This window comes from Benincasa hispida, chromosome 4 (genome assembly GCF_027475165.1).
Source record: "Benincasa hispida cultivar pf3 chromosome 4, pf3_genome.v1.1, whole genome shotgun sequence".
Taxonomy (NCBI): Eukaryota; Viridiplantae; Streptophyta; class Magnoliopsida; order Cucurbitales; family Cucurbitaceae; genus Benincasa; species Benincasa hispida.
In genome coordinates this window covers 41,774,275-41,795,780 of record NC_143481.1, presented here as the reverse complement: position 1 = coordinate 41,795,780, position 21,506 = coordinate 41,774,275, and the positions used below count along the sequence as shown (strand labels likewise).

The window sequence follows — 21,506 nt, the reverse complement described above, 5'->3', positions numbered from 1 at the left end:
ACTCTCACAGTTGAGTAATATATGTGTTAACCTTTAACAAACAAAAATGTGTATATTTAATGATGAACATTGATAACTGGCAGAAATACCAGTTATTATAAGCCTTTTATTTAGAATCATGAGGGCTAACAAGTAGAAAATGCAGTGATAATATTTAGAATTTGCGAAAAATTGAGTTTTGAGTCGATTAGCACCTAAATCCTCACTGACCCCAATATTATGCGTTGTTCTATGTCAAAGTGTTTATTTTTGTAGCTATCACAGGAATCAAACGCATGCGTTTGAAATAAACAATCGCAGACAAACGCATGCGCTGAAAGTTGGATCGCATGCGTCCATCGCATGGAAGTTGCGGTGATCGAATGCGCCCATTGCATGAAAGTTACGGTGATCGAATGCGCCCATTGCATGAAAGTTACGGTGATCGAATGCGTCCATTGCACGAAAGTTGCGGTGATCAAGCAAATGCGGTGATCAATTGGGAATTGCGGCCATGGAGTGACAACCATAATAGAAGGACGATCGCAAGATGGGTAGAACGCGTTGATACTTCAGTTGAATCAAGCTCGGACGCATACCTTAAAAGTATCAACAAGATAAGACGATGTGACATTGCCCATACCGTGACAAAAGCAGCAGTGAGCCATAATGCAATCATGATAGCTATCGGCGTTTAAACTCTACAAATAGCCTTTTGGACCTTCATTTCAAGATATCTGAACTTCTGCCTCAAGGCAGAGGTTTGCGATCACAGATGAGAGCTTGAACAAGATTTTCAGTGAGAATTCTTCACCTCCACAAACCAGACCGAGTGACGATCGGAGCTTTCGCCGGAGATAGAGCTCGAGAGAGACATCTCCACCATTCATCCATGGCACCACCACCAGCCTTGACGCAGAGTCCTTCATTTCTCTTCTAACCTCTGTATTGTATTACATTTTAGCTTAAGATATTAAGACAATTTGAAATCAATGCATCTCTTGATTCCTTCAATGCCATCTTCTTCATCATCTTTATCTTTATCATTACTTATTTTCAATATTTATTTATCAAAGGCGATCACATACTTAATCGTGTAGCCTAGAGATAGGACGCATATAGCAATCCAACGAGAGGTGTGCGTTGTGCGAGTATAGTGAGTTAATCCTCTTTGCTTGGTGAAAGGTTGTAGCAACGCTTGTCTATGGGTTATTTCATTGCTTGTCTATAAGTTAAATAACCGCGTCTAACTGCCTGAGAAGGTAAGAGATGAAACGCACTAAAGCAAAGTTTGCATTATTCCTAAAGATAGGCATAATCTTATGCTCGACGCAACCATGTACTATAGAGATACAGTCATGCGGCTGATCATCGAGAGGTGTGCGATACGTTAGTGTAATGATCTGGGATTACTTGGGCTAAGATAATAAACATTATTATGCATTAATGGTTGTTGTGTATCTACCTATTCTCATCGCAAGTCTTCTATTGCTCAATCTGTTTAGTTTTTGTAGGAATAATGTGTAAATCCATTAAACTTCTTTTTATTTTTCTTTTCATCGCCTCAAACGTATTACTTCACCAGCATTATTGAATGACAAGTCCCTGTGTTCGACCTCGGATTACCCGAGAAACTTGCATTTACGTTATACTTGGCGCGAGCGTAAGAAAACTTGTGATTGGAACACGTGGCCATTGCATACTAGATTAACACATTTTCATTCCGACGCATGACCTCAGACGCATGGGCGTAAATGCATAGCTTAAACCATGTCTAACGCATGACTGTATGTACAACCCCATTCGTCCCTAATAAAATTTTCCATACCAATAAACATATTTTCAAAATAACTTTTGAAAAGATATCTAATTACCAAAAATATTCATACATTATGAAATATTTTAGTAATTTTCCTTGGAGAAATTGAATCTCTCTCATGGTGATAAAAGCACCATATTCAGCATAAGTAAACATCATCATATTTTAATGCACAAAAATGCATTTAATTAAAGCTGAACATGTTTTCAAAAATGACTTTTGAAAAAACATGTCTTATCACTAACTATTCATACACTATGAAATATTTAGTAATAAAGCTTGGAGGAGTGGAATTTCTCTTGTGGTGATAAAAACACTATATTCAGCAAAATTAAATAACATTTAATGTCTCTCACTACTTTAACTGAGATGAACATCCTATTGCCAATTAGTAGAACTATTCCACTTATATAAGAATTCGCCAAGATTTACTATATAATTGTAATGAAGAAAAATTTTGATAGTGAATCATTATTCAGCTATCAATGTGTGAATTTGTATTCTCCATGATGAACTTAGTAAATTAGATTTACTTATTCTCATTTTTCTTCTTTTTGAGACATTTCCAAAATCCCTCAACAACTGACATCTCAAACTAATTAGAAAACTTTTTCCTCATTAGCTCTAGTCCTTATAATTTTCTTAGAACCCCGATGATACTTAACTTTATAGATCATTTAGCTTCCCATGACTCTAACATATAATATATTTTGTCATGTTCTTATCTAGACACATCATATGTTATGTAGATAATTACAATAAGCTATCACTGTAAAGTTTACTCATGAACACTCAAAAATTCTTTTGAGAACATTTTCCAAATTAAAAGACAAAATTACACTGTTCTTATGAGTCGAAAAAAATTTCAATATAATATATTCATCAAAATATTTGACTTATATTGGTAATTAAAATTTTTAGAGAAATAAATATAACTTTGAATTATATAAGATATGTTAATTGATTATATGCAATCTATTATTCATTCTAATTCAGCAAAGAAATTTTAAGATGAATCCATGAATTTAAATATGAATCTCATTCATATAAATGCAAAATTTCTATTGCTATGATACTCTAGTGAGTCAGAATAAAAGCCATCGTAGGCCAGTCACTCATTCCTTCACTGGATTGAGACATTCTCAACAAAATGTTATACCATAATAACTTTTTATTCCTATAACATCTAGTTACCATATTTTAGTCAAGAAACTATTAACTTACTTAATAATTTCTTATAAGTGTAACCTTTCATTTTAGATTCTAGAGTTCTGCCCCAATGAGCCAATCGTAGGGAAAAACCGATTGGGACAAAAATTAAAGTAATCCTATCCATTTATAGAGTTTGAGTAAAATTTCATGCAAACACCATCCCTAGGAGACACAAGCAAAGGTGTCTTGAGGCCAAGTATGAAATTTTACTTCAAACCAATGAAGAAGACCTTCACACTTCCCTCTCACACTTACTATAAACACTCTCTCCATTCACCTTGATATTGACCTATGCAAAGACCATCTATAGGAGGACACAAGCAAAGGTGTCTCGAGGCCGAGCATAATCTCACAGTGTGAACTATTTAGGGATAAACGTGAAAAAGAAATTAAAGTATCATATACATCATTTTTCTCCCACTGAGATTTTACAAATGAGGGTTCATAACTTAGGTAAATTAGGCTAATAAATTTATCTAAGTGAATTGTTAATTTGGCCTAATATAACAATTATATTGGATAGTTTAACAATGTTGATTCTTGTTTATTAAACACTTTAATAAACCTAAATCATTCATTGCATGCTTATAATATTATTGTTTAATTCACCTTCCAAGTCGGTTCTCAGGTAGAGGTGTTCCGTTTTCGTCAGCTTAAATACCTCAACCTTAGACAAAACTTCCCTTAGACAAAGGTCCCTTATAGACAATTATGTACAAATTTAATCTTTTATTTACTCCAATTTAATCCTACTAAAAGGAAATTAAAAGATTTATCTTACTTCTAATCATATTAGATATAAATATTAATATAAGTCTAGGTGAAATTAATTTTAAAACATTTCAAATTAATTTAACCTATGTTTACATACAACTCTTGATTATAGATTTTAATTCTAATTTCATTTACCTTATAATTATTATAAAGTCTAATGAAACAATTAAAACCTAAGTCATGCATCTAATAACATACATAAAATATAACGATTATATTTCTAAGGTAATGACATGATTCATGCATTTTCATTTTTATTATGTAACATAGCATTTAGATTATCAAACAATGAAAATAAATAACATACCCATCACATAATATAACACTTATATTATACATCATACTAATATAACATTTATAATAAAGTATGATGCATGGATATGTTACTATGTATGCAATCATATAATACAACTCTTATATTAAATATGATGCATGAGCATGCTTAATTTAATCATGCAACTATATAATATAACTTTTATATTAAAATGATACATGATTTTATGTTTATCCTATGATGAGATTTATACTATATGGCATACAATATGACATATAAATAATTAAAATCATACCTCATATGTATAAATAAAACAGCAATATTAGACCAAAATTGGTATCCTAAACATTAATTAAATTAATATAAGTAACGAAAATATAATTAATAATTAATTATTACAAATTAATAATTAAAAAATAGAAAAACTACAAAGAAACTGTTGGGGAGACTCGAATGCACGAAGTGGAGGTTTCTTGACACGCGTGAGCATTGCAACGCTGGCTTTTATGTTGCCATAGCATTGAAACGCTGCGGCTAGAGCGTTGTGACGCTGTAAGGCAGAAAGCTTACTCTATTTCACCTGTTCATCCAATTTGCTCGATTCTTGCTCCAAAATTTCACCAATTCGAAGCCAAAACTCCATCACGAACTACACGAACAATTACAGACTCAGTTACATGAAATTAAATACCCAAAACATCGGGTAATTACAACTTTAAACACCTTTAAAGTAGTAAATTCTAGGCCAATTTTGAAATCATCCAATATGCAAAACCCATACATTCAAAATGCAATATGCACCCACCAAAACTATGAATTAAAGTTCGAAAATAAAAAATTGGGACTCAAACGATCGCACTCTCATACCAATTGTAGGGATTGAAATTCCCCGCAATGGAAGAAATCATGTCCCGATTTTAATTATACAGAACAATAATTAGAGGACGAAAACACAAGATAAACAAAATTAGTTGAACATGCTTTCTATTGTACAAGAAGAAGAAGAAGGGTTAGGATATCACATACCCATTGAAGACCAATTCTTTGCATTCCTCTCCAATTTCTGTCATCTTCTCCGAACTCACAAACACTGCAATCAGACACCACCAAAGGATCTTCCCCATTATTCTCAGGGACGAGAACTGTGCAGAGGTGTGGGCTTGCACTTAAATTTGGAATGAGGGAAGGAGAAGAGAATTAAGATTATTCTGAGAAAATTTGTTTTCTGCAGGACAAAAAGAGAAGGAGATGAAGATTCGAGAGAGTTTTTTTTTCTCTCACTACTTTCTTTTACGCGATATTGGGAGTTGAAGGGGTAGAGGGAGATAACTCCTTCCCTTTAATAATTCAAAATTCAAATTCAAATTTTGAATTTCAATTATATATATATATATATATATATATATATATTATCTAACTTAATATATATAAATATTAAGCTATAGGTTATATCACATATAATATAGCCTATAGTTTTTATATATATCCCATTTATATAATTTAATATTTGAGTCACATTCAAATAACAACCCCTCTCATCAAACTATATAAATTTAAATGCATTAACTATGTTATTGATAAAAATGATTAGTTCAAAATTGATGTTGATGGTATATCTTAAATGCATTATTTTTTTGTCAAATAATATATCAAATATAAATTAAATGTTAATTTGCTTTTAATTGGGTGATTGACCAAGAATCACTTTGCATTTTTTCCCCCATTTTTTAGTTAAGTAAAATTTCTCCCACATGTATATTGATTGCTTTTTTAAATGAAATATGTCATTCTTTTTAGTAATTTGGCAGTTTTAACATCACATTTGAATCGAACATTAGATGTTTATACACATGCATTAAGTTACTAAACGAACATATGCACTAGACACATGCACTTTTTTTCTTTTAAATAAACACATGCACTTAGTTACTAGTTACCATAACTGTTACATGTTTATGTGAGTTGAGTTAGATTTAGTTTAATGTCTATTAAACTAAATTTATAATTCAAACAAAAATTGTTAAAAAAAAAAAGAAGGAAATTAAATCAGAATAAGATCGGACTTAAAAAAAAAACTTAGATGCAATTGAACTGTATCTATCTTTTGTGTAGTCTGCTATCCAATCAGAATATGTCAGTTAGACTTTTTCTTTTTTAAAAAATATTTTTTTAAAAAAAATGTTTGTGTGGTAAAGTATAGGTAATCGGGTACATCTATCTTTTGTGTAGCCTGACTGCTATCCAATCAAAATATGTCATGTGGACTTTTTCTTTTTTAAAAATATATTTTTTTTAAAAAAAAAAATCTTCGGGTGGTAAAGAGTAGGGAAGATGACGGTTAGATACAGTCAGGTTGTACTTAATCATTGCTCAAAAGAAAAAGGTAAAAATTTGTATTTCTTGTCAATCTATTCTCTTAGGCACCACTAAATTGATAACACACGGTGAAATCATTTAAATTCTGCTTGGAAAATTGAAATATTGTTGGGTGAAAATTTAACTTTCAAAACAAAAAGGGAACCAACTTTTGGAGAATTCCACATTGAAAAATTTGATGTTGGAAGTCTCTTTTATGTACTCCTTGTGTTTTGGGTTTGGACCCCAATGGGAGAGAGTGAGAAAATAGACCAATATGGGTTTGGTGGACATCCCACACGCCGTCGGTCGGGCGTGGTGTGTGTGTGATGATTATTTTTTAATATAAAAAATATATTTTTTAATATAAAAAAATATATTTTTATTTTTTTTATTGTTTTTAACCAAAAAAAAGAAGGAAACGGTCCGTTCATCCTCACATTTCGTCCGCCCATCCCGCGCGTTTCGTTGCACACATTCTGTGGCGGAGCGCTCTTCTCGCTCCCTATAGATCGAGCTGAAGGCCTATAAAAAGCGAGGCCTTTAGCAGTTCGAATACACAGAATTCATTTTATTCATTTCCCACTTTGTTTTTCTCTCCTCCTACATCCTAGCTTTCCGAGCAGTGAGTTTAGAAAGGGTATATGTTCCGGTCGGTAATGGTGCATTTTCAACCGATTTTCATTTGATTGTTTTATCCTGGAGATGACGTGACAATTTTCAGAACTGCTTGCACATTTGGGCAGAGCCATGAAACGTCTTAAATAGAGCGAGCTCCGCGACTCAGCCTTAACGAGTTTCTATTTTGCAGGTTTTGCTCTTCGCTTGACCACTGTACCTTGATGGTTTACTATTCGTCGTAATGAGGGTCTTACCGTTTTCAACAAATTTCTTTGGTTATTTGCATAAGAAGGTAATTCTTGTTGTCTGATTTTTGTTCTTGCATTCTTTTTTGGTGTAATGCAGGAGTTATTTGCTCAAAAAAGAGAATGCAACTGTTTATACGTTAGTTGGTCCTATTCTTGTGAAGAAAGTGTAACAAGAATTTCAATTTCAAAACTGTTATCCTTAGCTAATTTGTGGCATTCTTTTGTTGTCTTTTGTTTTGAGTTATTCTTAAATGTTGTATCCAAATGTTTATTTGAAATCTGAATCCTCATCTCCGAAGAGCTGGTATAATAATGGAAAAATATATCTTCTAATTCGAGCAATGTTGTTTATAGCAGTGATGATTAGTATTAACAATTCTCTTAATTTTGGAAATTTTGTTTGCATATTCGGAATTTGGTGTTCTTGGAATGTTCTTCATTTCTACGTTAGCAGCTTTCTTTACCCTGTACAGTAGTTTGTAGTTGTGTGAGTATGCATTATCTTTGACCACAATATTGAGAATTAATATGAAATTAACCTTTACATATAGTCGTAACTATTTTGTAAATCCTATATATAAAGGATAGTAGCTATAAGCTAATTACAAGCTAAGAAATTACTTAAAAAAACTTTACAACTTATCTGTATTTCTTCTGATCATAATATCCGTCGGCTCCTCCATGGATGTAGGCTTACCTTGCTGAACCACATTAAAAACCTCTATGTTTATCTTCTTTTGTTCTTCTCTTCATCCTTTTTGCTAAGGCATTAGTGGGTTAAGTAAATCCTGATCCTCAACGTGTAGGATTGTGCTTAGCCATCTGTTTTTTCAAATACCAGAGGTTTTCAGTTCGTGGTGTGTTTTCCTTTCCGATTTTAGGCCTCAGTGCATAGTGGACAACCCCAACACAAAATGATTACAATTTTTCATTACAGGAAGCACGTTGATGGAATTATCAAAGATTTGAAAGAGAAGTAAATGAGCAAAAGAGAGAATGTTAGTATTGTTTTATCATATGCATTTGGTGATGAAATTTTATGAACACAATTTCTTTCATTACGAGGCTCAAGTATTGTTGGTTACTTTATTTTATTTACAGGGAAAAAAAAGGCTTTTATTCCGTTGATGTTGAGTCGAGTTTTTATTTTCTCATCAAGCTTCAAAATATCAAACAAAACTCATTGAATTCAGTTTAACGAAATGATACATTCTTATCTTATTTTGAGTATAATTTTTATTTTCATTTTATTCTTGAGTTAATATTTTTCACTTACATCAAATTAAAATTTTACTTAGGTTCACTTTGGTCTTTAAGATTGATTAAATTTAAAATAAGTATTTAATGAAAAATCAAAGTTAAATATAAATTTCGAAGCTTTGAAGATTAAATTGAAATAAAACTCAAAATTCAAAGTAAAAAAATATAACATTTTAAAATATTGGAACCTAAGCAATTAAAAAAAATCTTAAAAAAGAAGTTAGTAATCTAATTTTTAGTGATGTTCACTTTGATTTTTGACATTGGCTAAACTTAAGATGAGTATTTAATGAAAAATCAAGATTAAATATAAATATTTGAAGCCTTAGAGATCAAATTAAAATAAAACACAAAAGTAAGGGGAAAATATAACATTTTAAAATATTGGGACTAAACAGAAATTAAGCTCAAATTTTAACACTAAAAGTTTGATATTTTGAAATCTATAAATCAAGTAGAAACTAACTTAAAACCTAAAGCAATTAAAAATGTATTTTTTTTCTAAAAAAAAAAAAGAGTTAGTAATCTATATCTATCCTTGAGTTTGAATATTTTTCACTTAAATCAAATTAACTTTTTACTAGTGTTCTCCTTGATTTTTGGCCTTGGCTAAACTTTGAGTATTTAATAAAAATTTGAGACAAAATATAAATATTTGAAATCTTAAAGATTAAATAAAATAAAACTTAAAAGTCAAAGAGGAAAATGTAACATTTTAAAATATTGGGACCAAATGAAAATGAAGTTCAAAATCTAAGGCTAAAAGTTTAATATTTTGAAATCTAGAAAGGAATTAGAAAGTGGACTTAAAACCTGATTAAAAATGTTTTTTTCCAGAAAAAAAAAAGTTAGTGATCTATGCTTTATTATGTTGCATATTGTGTTATTTACGCCATTTTGCATATAGTACGGTTTTGCAATTTGCGATTATTTTTTTTACAAAATAAAGTATACAATTAATTGCTGTGATACAAAAAATTTCGAACATGTCCGTAGACATACAAATATCCTTTCATTAAATTGTATAGCATATCCTTACAACCATCAGTCAAAGATACACAAAATTAAACACAACAAAAAAAAATATGTTTTCCTTCATCCCTTTCTCCTAACTCCCTGATTCTCTCTTTAAAATAGCAAAACAGAATAATAAATCCGTTATAAAAATGGCAAAACAAAATAAAAGAAATAATAAATCAAACTTTTAAAAATCCAAAGTACCATAACACATAGATACAAACCTTGTTACACTAGAGGAAAAGAGACCTACGATAGCTTCGAAAAAAACGCTATAATAGGTCTTTTATAGCATTTAGTAACACGCTATGAAATTCTTGATTTTTTATAGTATTTTGCAAACCACAATTAATCTTTTTATCATCTAAGATAGCATTTTAAATCAAATATAAAAATGCTTTTATAACCAAAATTTGAGGTTATTGTTCATCTATTATAGCATTTATTTGAAATTATAACTATTTGTTTAATGAATGCTATAATAAGCCTTCAAATTAGCTTTTTAAAATTTTTATAGCTTTTTTTATGAACTTTTTATATCTTTTCGATTATATTCATGTTGATATTATTGTGCTAAATACCTTGAAAGTGACAAAATGTATATATCTAAATAAGCATTTATACAAGATTCAAATTGTCAAAAAAAAAAATGAAGAAATATATTAATTATTATCTTACATATAGAGATGAACAAAACATAGACTTAATAAATTACATGTTGATATAACAAATCTAATTAACTCCAAGTTAATTGTATTTATTGTCTAGGCATTGTATTTATTGGTATATCTTCAGCAACCTACAAAAAGTCATTAAGTAATAAAAAGTTAGTAAAATTATTGAAGTAAAGAACAAAAATAATAAATAGATGTACATACAAATTAGAACTTTGCACTTCCCGTTGCATCTTCAATGTGTCTTAGGATGATAGAAAAAAATAAAGATGGAAAATAAAAAGAACCTATTAATATCTATAAACAAAATCCATAAAGATGGAATAGACAACTCTTTCCCTTCCTATCGATGAAGTCTTTTCCTCTTCCCCATCCTTCCATCTTCAAGGTTGTTCTCCATAGTGTGCAACCAGAATTAAACAAAAACCTAAAAGAATCTCACAGAAAATTTTGTCTAGGCGTTTCGTACTCACAAAATCCGTTCGTGTGGAGCGAAGGTGACCCCGAGGCAACGACTGATGGTCAGCGACTGGTGCTGGTAAAAGACAAAATGGGAGAAAAGAAGGAGGGAGATCAGAGAAGAGAAAAAACATAACACCCACTGGAAGCTAGTGCAGACAACGACGACGAGGTGCTGCACACGACATGACTTGGCTTGCAGCCGAGTGAGAGGAGAAAGACGACGAACTTCTCCTGTGGGTCTGATGCAGTCGGCTAAGCGAGAGAGAGAGAGGGATTAAAATCTTGAGACTAAGTGAGGGGAAGAGAGATTTCGTGTGTGGGGGCCGACTGATAGAGGGATTTAGGCTTTTATTCTTTTGTATTTTATTATTGTTTTTTCTTTTGCTTTTCCCCTTAAATTCCCAATCTTCTAACAAAACAAGTTTCAACTCTGCAAATCTCCGAATTTAATTTAAACCAAATTCTCAGATCTTTTATAATTTATAATTCGAATTTCCAATATTATTTTTTGGCAAAATATCTAGAATTTAACCTAAATAATATGAAATAATTAATTTAAAATTACCTACAAATTCGGAACATCACATTCTGTTTCCGTTTAATTATTCTATCAAGTAAGCAAACTAAAGTGTGTAATTTTATTTACCTATCTAGTCATTCTCATATATTGATAAAAAGTTAATTTGAATTTGATAAATAACAGTTAGTCAAAATTGATAATTAAATTAAACAATCTAATTTGACAAATAACTATATATAATTAGAATTTAGAATGACAAGCCAATATTTTATAACATTGCACAACAATTTTATCTATAAATATAATCTAAACATGTACATCATGATTGAATGAATGAGCAAAAACATGAACCATTAAGGAAAAAAAAACTATATTCATAAATTCCATAACAGAAAACAAAAAACAAGTAAAATATTATCATTTAATCCTAAGATAGAAACACAAAGAGCATAACAGAACAAACTTTAAAAAGCAATATTTTATTATACAATTATATATGATTATGTTGTAACAAAGGGATGTGAAACATATAAAGTATATTGATAATAGATGGAGAAATTAACATTTATTAAAAAAATAAAATTATAACATGACTAAAATTGTAAATGTATGAGAAACAATATATAAAGTATAGTAATAATATATGGAAAATACTTGAAGCAAATAAAACCATCCATAAATGTTTACAATGAAAAATATGAGGTAAAAATACAAAAACAAATAAAAACCCAAACTCAACTGGGTATTAGATTTTTACATGACCTACGATTATGACCCTTACTACCAAAATGAGTACAACCTACTGTTTTCCTATTTTCTAATCAAGATGGGATTCTCTTTTTCCTAGGTCTTCTAGTCAGGCATTTGACTTGAGGAGGACGAATGGGGTTGTCGTTCAAATTACAGAGACTTGAAAATTGTTACACGTTACCAATAGGTCATGTTTCCTACCTATATAGTAGTTATTTTCATGCCACTTACCATTGAACAAAACTTTTAATCATTCAACAACGTAACAAGAAAGCGTTTTGCACAGAGGATGAAGAAAGCTAGGGCTACGTGTTGTATTCTAATATAAAAAAAATCATTTAAAACCTGTGAATCTTGGTTAAGATTAATAGAAAGAATAATATAAATAAGATATCTCAGCTAGGATAATTAATACAATATGATATTTTAAATTTCAAAACAAGATTTGAAAATTAGTTGATGTAGAAGATTCGAAAATTGAACAACTATTAAATCTAATTTGAAAATTCAAAACAACTATTAAATCTCAAGATTTATGGCAAATATAAAACCCCACAAACTAGGTTTTGAGTTCTTTTCTCTGCCTTTCTTCCGGGTGGTTTGCGAGTTTGCGTCTATGTGTTGGTTTGTTCTGGTCTTATCCTTTTGGTTTTGTTGATACCTTGATCCCGGACAGTGGAATCCTCTTTGTTGTTGTATAATAATATCACCTATTCTAAAAAAATTATCCATTTGAAATGATAATCTTAGTTGACGTTGAAAGTTTATATATAGTTGAGCAATTAATTAATTACAGTCTCATTAATAAAGATGTCAAATTAACTGCAATTAAAAGAGGGACAATGAGGATATTTTAGGATTTCAGAAAATGTGCTCACGTGACATATATGTGTTTTGCTATAATTTAAAAGGATCTCGTCTTCTTCAATTTTTTCAAATGATAATGTAATTACTGCTATATACCTAATTATTCCTTTGAAAGTTACCATTCGAGATGATGACTATGACAGTGACCTTAAACGAAAATTTATATTAAGGTTATTTCATATCGTATGAAGTCTCGACTTAGTCCAACATTCTAATAAAAATGTGGTTTTAAAATGTTTACAAAAAGTTGCGGTAATTTTACAACTATTAAAATTACTTGAGGGTTTGAAACAAATTACAAAGCCTACATAATATAACTATTTTCATCATGGTGCTATTATTATTAACAATGTGAAAAGGTAGAGTTTGATAAACGTAAATATTTTCTAAGTTTATCAGATTTTGGTTAGAAAATATTCTTGGTCCCAAACTTTTTTCATGAAAAGTATTATTATGATTTAAAGAAATTTCTTATATAGGTACATCAATAAAAGGGGTTTTTTTTTTTTTGAAACTACAAAGATTTAGTCGATACATATTAAAAATTTACACTTAATTTTGATAAGACTTATTCACGATAAGTATTAAATTTTTACAAAATTGAAAGTATAAAAATTAAATTATTACGTATTAAAATCAAAAACTAGATTTGTTAGAGTTTAGAGAGTAGAGAGACTATATTGGTACAAAATAAATTAATAAAATGTTGCTTCTATCTCTATGAAGTTTAAGGATCGAAGGGATCGAATCTCAACAGAAGCGTTTATTGCTTTACCTTTAACATTTGATTGAAATCACAGAGAACTAAGAAGTGTAAAACCTAAACATTAAACATGTTTGTCCTACTATAAGTTACAGGGAGAAAGGAGAATACATTTGAGTACTCTGATAAGGGTAGTTATTCATAATTACACATTTACCTTCAAAACATTTTGACCATTGAGGAAAATAAATTTTCATTAAAATAATAAAGACAGTTTTCCAAAATAAATAACAAATAAGAAAAACCGGGGCCCCTAAAATAATGAGGAAAAAAAATAACTTAAACAAATAAAATTTTGACCAACATCGAGTTTCAAATTAAAACTTTTAAATAGCTTGAAAACGTAAACTGAGCAGAAGCGATTTACATGTCCCATATGGCACGGTCACAAGTCTCTCTAATCACCCGTCGATCCGTTCCTATCATTACCTGAAAAACATAAATTAATAAAGGTTGAGTATAAAATACTCAGTAAGTGATCTCATTACCGGGATCAGGCTATGCATCCATGAGTAGAGAATGATGGCCCGTGGCTTATACAGCTACATCGATTTTTTATGATGAAAAGAAACTAAAAGACGTATTGTCTTGCCTTGACACGCATGTCTAGCGGCCCGTAGGCACATCGTCAAACATGAAAATAACATGAACATGAACCCGTCGACTCACACATGTCTAGCTGCTCGTAGGCACACCATCAAACATGGAAATAACATGAACGTATATCTGTCGGCTCACACATGTCTAGCGGCCCGTAGGCACACCATCAAACATGAAAAATAACATGAACGTAAACCTGTTGGCTCACGCATGTCTAGCGGCCCGTACGCACACCGTCAAACATGAAACATGAAAAAAAAATATGAACGTAAACATGTCGGTCCACGCATGTCTAGCGGCTCGTAGGCACACCGTCAAATATGAGACTAGACTCGTCGGTCCTCTGAAATAAAACATGCGTCAAGGCGAGACGGTAAACTGCCCTATTGGTCTATTCATGTATCACATACATAATTTCAGTACTGATTAGAAATTCGAACATGCTCATAATACTTATAATTGTCATGCAAAAAATATATCACAAAGACAAAATCATGCTTTTAAAGTCCATTAATTAACTTTGTAAATCTAATCTAGGCCGCCTGGCACGAAGGCACCGGTAATAGTACCACTTACCTCAACTTGGTAAAAAAACACGTAAAACAAAATCTCCTTAGAACTTCTTTAGCACACTTGAATCAACCTAAAGTTGTGGCTTGGTCCAACAAAAATTCCAAAACTTGATTCAATTAGCCAATTTGATCCAGAATTAAATCCAAAATCAATAACTTAATTTTCTCACTATTACTCTCAATCCAAAAGAATAACCAACCAACAACTTACCCAAAACTTATCGATCTTTACCAAATTTCTGCAAAACGAAAAATGGTCTCTAGCTTGATGGTCAATGTCTCAAAACTTCCAAATCTTTAATCTAAGTTTCACACCAAGGAAAGGTTACTAATTTAACCCAAGATCAAATTGGTGAATTTCACCTCCCAAATTATAAGGAAAATAAGTGTTACCCAAAGTTTTTCTCAAAATTCCGACAAAGATCGGACAAGTGGCGGCTGATGGCACGTCGGCTCGTGGCTACCATAGATAGGCAGTGGGTGTTGCTGTTGGACGACATAAATTGTTTAGGCTAGCGGTTGGTAGTGAGGGTATTGCATGAGGAGGGTTTGCGAGAGTGAGAGAGAAGGGAAATTTCTAGTTTTACAGATTTTATTCAGCAGCGATTACGAACAAACCAGAGCTTCAAACAACGATCCAACCGTTCAAAATGAAACTCTATGTCTCGAACAGACTGACCAAATTTGAGCACGATCCAACTGTTCAAACTCCACAATTTTGTGGAAGCTATCGCTGAAAAACCGAATGGCTTTTTCCCCAATTTTTTTCTTCTTTTCACACTCATCTAATTTCGAAAAAATCTCAATTCTTTTATTTGTTTCAAATTTTGAAAAGATAAATAAAATATTTTATCACAATAGCTCCAAAATCTCCAAAGATTCTATTAAATTGAGAAATTAATTAATTTTTCAAATTATCTTAATTTAGGCTTCAAAAACCAAAATTAAAAGGCATAAGATCCATCAATTTGATACAAATTAAATTCTTCCAAATATTTAAATCAATTCAAAACCACATGAAATTAATGATCTCTTTTAAATTTACAGATTAAGGGAAGAGACTTTCTTCTGTTTTGTCAAGAAAATCTTTTCTACAAAATGGGAGTATGAAAGTGAGAATGAAATTGATTCTCTTTAAAGCAAACTTATAAAATCCCTTTCTTTTCATAAATTTCCTTAGAGCATACCAATATAAGTTTTATTCATCCACTTTCTTCAACTTCTTCTTTTAGTTCTTCCTATCCACGAATTTTTTTCTCCCTCCATCTCTTATTTTATTTTCTAAGTGCAAAATAGGGATCTAAATTCTTAAAAAATAGTGATTTTTTTTTTCTTGAAAAAGAAAGTTCTCTTTTTTTGCCATTTATGCAAATGGATCGGCAAAGTACTGATTTTTTCATTTAAAAAATAAAAGTAAAAAAACGTGACCAATATGATTGCACCACGTAGAGGTCAGTAGATAGAGGATACAGCCGTGGAGGTAAGTTTAGCTCTTTAAAATTACCTTACAATTCTTAAACAATTTCCTTTAAAAAAAACTTTGAAAATCAATTTGTATTGATTGGGAAAAAAATCCAAAATGATCCCTAAATTTATCAACTATGTTAAATTGGACCTCAGATTGGGTCTTAAAGCTTCAAGTATTGCGATTTTTACCCAGCTTCATTTTTCGCTGGTGCTCTATGGACTTATCATCCAACATTTTTTAGATAGCACAAATAAAATCATAGCAAGAAATCGTCAAATGCTACCATGACTGTTGCAAGATTAAAAGATTTTATAAAAAAAAAAATGGAAAACAAGAATAAATAAATAATGATAATAAAACCCAAATTATCCACACAGACTAATCTTTTTATATAAATAACAAATACATTAATTGCACATCCATATCAAACTAAATCTAAATATTTAGCACTCATTCTTGTTCTCATATATGAACAAAATATGATTATGAATCTGATGTCCTACTATTGTAACTAATTATGTGAACAAAAGTTCAATTACAAGTCTCAAACAATGGACTCAACTGATCAAGCTATATGTCTTCGAACAAAAAGTTAGAGATTCAAATCTACCCACCCACTTATTAAAAAGAAAAAAAGTTTTTTTCTCTCTTCTTCTTATCATTTTTGTGGCACACTGTTCTAAGAAAATATGCAATAAATGACTATATTTCATCTCCAAACTAAAACGACAAGATGCCAAAGAAAGAACAGCCATTCATTCTGACCTATTGACACAAAGGATGTTGCAAATCCAATTTAGATGGGAGGGAAAAAAAAAAAGAAATTTTATATACATATTTGATCTTATACAACATCCATCAGCAGCATTGAGCCAAAGCTTGTTCGGATTCTATCGCTGCTGCTCGTAATCAGATCCAAATACTGCAGTGCTTCCAGAGGGAGAAGACCTTCAAGAAAGAAATTTAGTAAATGAGAATGAGTTTGTTTCATCACATCCAAGAGCTGCTCCAACATTTTGTCCTGCTGCTCTTTGTTCAGGTCTACAGCTTCAAGCCAAGGTAGTATATTTTTCTCTTCATCCAAAAAGTGATGTTTACAGTGTTCCTGTCCCAAAGAAGAAGTAAAGGAAGAGATTGGAAGAAAGAAAAAAAGGCAAGGAAAAAGAAATCAGCTCATAATGAGCAAACAATCTTAGAGTGCAGTAAAGAAAATGTGAAGTGTGAAGTACGTATAAACGATTTTTGCTGATCAAATACCTTGAAACATAAATTTTGATCTTAAAAGTCGTGTGGATTCCACATGATGTTTTATTACAGGATAACTGAATGGCTCTAAAACTCTGCCTGTTATCAATATTGTGTAATAATGAGGCAGAAAAGTAGTTGAATATGAAGTAAAAGTGGTTTGGCTATTGAAGTCTACTAAATCATCACCATGTTCAAAAGCTCAACTTATTAAAGTGTAGTAAATTCAATACATTCTCCACAATGGCATAAAGTAATGTGGATCAATTAGCCTGAATTTAATAACCATCGCAAAAAAGGGTTATGCGAACAGCTAGTCTTATAGTGTGGTCACAAGGTGTCGTGGAGGAAAGAGTTATTGACGCTCCTTCAGTCCACATGATTTAAATGGTTATCTTTATTTCCTACTTTGCCCCTATCTACTTTGATAAAGTCACGATGAGTGTTCTTTGTTTCAATAGGGTCGACCTAAATGACGGCAGAGTAAATAAATGATTCTGACAGAGATATAAATGTGAGTGAAGAGATTTAAGTCTCAAACAAGAATCCTGAAACAACTAGAAATTGGCAATTGAGTCGTAGAAAACAGGTACGAATCACTTAATCTTTTACGTCTTCAACAAGTAGAGTGCGAAGATTTGAACTTTTGACTTCTTGGTCGATGACATATATCTAAACTAGTTGAACTATGCTTAGATTGACAACCACTCAATCCTTTTCTCTTGAGTGGTTTGTTCAGGGTCTTCTTATATAAAAAATTGACAGTAATGCATTTTATCTTTAGAGTTGTTCTACTTCTATTGGATTTGTAGTTAAAGACCTTTGGTCTCTTCCCATAACCAATGAAGAAAACAGATCACGTTGATATGGTTTGACAATTTATCACTCATCCATTGTCTTTCTTTCATCTGATTCTGCTCAGTGGTCAATACACTTTCTCTGGAATCTTAAGCGTAAGGTCTTAAATCCCTATGTCCTAATGTATTTTGAACATGTTAGGATTATAGAAGGCTTGAAGGGAGTTACCTGCAAGAGCTTGAGACGTTTGGAAAGGCTGGAGAGCGCTTCTTGACAAACTGAACTTCCCAAGTCCAAAACGACTGCAGACTTAATGTCTTCTTTGATTCCATTCATGATGGGTAGATCCCTTGCATGCTCCTCGTTTGAAGCTTTACACAATCCTGCATTATATTTATGGCATCTAGCAATTAGTCCCTTCATCTGTACTCCAATATGTATAATATATATGTGCATAGATGATGGGCTCTGTTTGAATAAATCCAAATTCCCATTGTAATAAACCATTACAAGTATATTTGTTTAGAGTAGACCAAAGTCGTCTATGTAAACATAGTTTAGTAGGGAATACATTTTTTTTTCTTAAGGGTAATAGGCTTGAATTCCCACCTTTTTTATGTGAAAAGAACAAATTTATATTGAGATTGTAAATTTCTCCACCCCCATTTCAATTTAAATAGTCACCCTGAGTCCATCTTTTCTAGACACATTAAATATTTTTTTAGGAAAAAAAAATAAAAATCAGGTGAAATTCTTCTAAAACAATAATAAGACCATCGGAAAGAAATGCTCAATTCAGTTCAAATCATATTTAAGCTACCCTATTTATTATATTTTTGTTTTAAAAAAGTTATTTTAATCCTAAATTTTGTACTAGAAAATACTTAGACTTTGCTATTAATTTTTTTTTATATATAAATCACAAATAAATAGATCAAAATTCTGGTTTATACATACATTCATACATATATATATATATATATATAAATGAAAATGCTGGTTAAATAATTGATAGAATAAGAATATTAACACAATTATTTAAATATATCTTTTGTATAGTTTATGGTCTAAAACAATACATTTAAACTAAAAAGTTTCAAGGCTACATTTCAAAACCTTTTAAAAATAAACTACATTTCATTAATAGAAAAAACCAAAAGAAGTTTAAAGACTGAAATAATACATTTGAAATTTTGATGACCAAAACAAATAAATATAGAAAGTAATGGAACAAAATAAAATTTAATAAAAAATTTAGAAACTTGTATAATTAACAATTTAACATGAGTTGTCGTTTTTTTTTTTTTTTCTGAGTACAGGTTGTCTTTTAGTTGCTTCCCCTAGTTTCCTCTCATGTGATTTGTTTTTTAAATAACTGAAAACAGTTTTTCCTTTAAACATGTGAATAGTTTGCACATTTCCATAAAACTAAGTAAAAGAAGCCAAATGTCAAAGTGGTTGAGTTCAGCAGTACTCCTCCTCTTAGATCGAAAGTTCAAATTCTCAACACCCCACTTGTTAGTGTTAAAAAACCAGCCAAAGAACCTCTTTATTTTCCCCAAATTGAAAAGATGGGATAACCAAGAAAGTTATTGAAGTTCATCGCTGTTTCTTACTGATCATCTCAATCTCCAGGGCTAGTTTGATAGATCTAAAACGACCTTTCCTACAATCAATAACGTTTATGAAAATTGCATTAAATCTGTTGTAAACTCACAATCACAAACACTTCTTCTTCCATGTATTTTCTTTCATGATCCGGAAATTTCTAGGATTTGGATTGCATAAACTCAAATTCTATTCAATGTAACGCAGAGCAGAATCAGAACCATGGGACTTACCTCGATCAGCCTTCTCCAAGATCGGGAAGAGGACTCTCTCCTCCATTTGAGCGTGTTCCAGCATCACTTCCAGCAGCTGAGAGTAGCTCTTCCCGAACTTCCTTAGCTCCATCCTCGGCGTTCCCACCGCCGGATCAACGGTCGTTCTCCCTCCACGACTCGCCAGGTCCTTCGCCCATCTCAACATCCTCTCCAAATGCCACAACACGCTCTTGTGCTGCAGCGCCACCACTCTCACGGCAACCAACGACGTCGTTTCGTCGTCGTCAACGCGGCGATTCGACAGTGGTAGCGGCGGATGAGGAAACCTATTATCTATGAACCGAAGCATCCTTTCACGTGAACCGGAAATGGTCTCGGTCCCGATCCGAATAGCCGGCGAATCAGAGCCAAAATGCGGAGTCTCAGAAGGGATGAAACTGAGTTTCACAGACTTGTATAGCAAAGCGAATCGGATGTAGCAGGTGAAAGCATTATTTGGAGGGCCGTAAAGGCGCACGATCGGATTAGAAGGCCCCGCGGTATCGCCACAGCCTCTGATGAACTCCTGAGGCACAATCTCCGCCGCCGATTTCTTCGAACTCCCAAGGCAATTATTCCCCATTGAAGGAACAATTTCCGGTGGTTAACAAGGCGGATTGGAAAAAAACGTTTGATGAAGAAGAAAAGGAAATGCGTGCGAATAAGGAAAATGGATTAAACTACATAAAGCAGCCAAGAAGAAGAAGAAATCCCCAACAAACACAGCAAAGAGGAAAAGCAATGGAATAATATAATGAATAATGAGAAGCTAAAGTAATGGACGTAGTAAGAGAGGAGAAACCAGGTGGCCGGAGGAGGGTTTTCGCGGCGGCGGTGGCGGCGGAGGTTGCTTGTAACGAAAGGGAATTCTGTTGAGAGAAAAATGGAAGAGAGAATCAAATAAATAAAGGAAGTTTGGTTATTGCTTTGGTGAACTGTACTGAACACCCCACGCTCCTTTCTTCTCTGTCTTTTTCTTCTTTTGATTCTTTTATTCTCTATTTTCCATTCTTTCTTTTTTTTCCTCCAAAATTAATGGATAATGAAATTAGGGACCTCTCTCCCATTTTTATATCACATGCTAATGCCATATTCCACCCATGCAAATTAGTTTTGAGATGGAATTCACTTTTATCTAATATGGTATTAGAGTTCATGAAATTCAAATAGATATTTGATTTTAAAAAATAATAATAAAATTCGAAGCAAGAATAGCAAACCCAGAAGACACCATCGAGAGGACATGTCGAGAATTTTACATTAGAAAGATAAAAAGATTTCACAATCTTCAGAATAATAATACTAATTTGGCTACATCTCCCATTATCAATAGGTTAAATTGTAAATCTGGTATATATGGATTGGA

General features: G+C 31.8%; 1 protein-coding gene across 1 annotated transcript; it reads right to left on the bottom strand.

The window, feature by feature from the left end:
• Nucleotides 1-16,853: 16,853 nt before the first annotated feature.
• On the bottom strand, nt 16,854-21,105 carry LOC120075009 (hemerythrin HHE cation-binding domain protein). Its single transcript, XM_039028145.2, has 3 exons — nt 20,120-21,105; nt 18,507-18,661; nt 16,854-17,340 (listed from the first exon to the last, which is right to left on the bottom strand). Exons 1-3 carry the CDS (start codon nt 20,721-20,723, stop codon nt 17,080-17,082), a joined length of 1,020 nt encoding a protein of 339 aa, XP_038884073.1. The 5' UTR covers nt 20,724-21,105; the 3' UTR covers nt 16,854-17,079.
• Nucleotides 21,106-21,506: the final 401 nt, after the last annotated feature.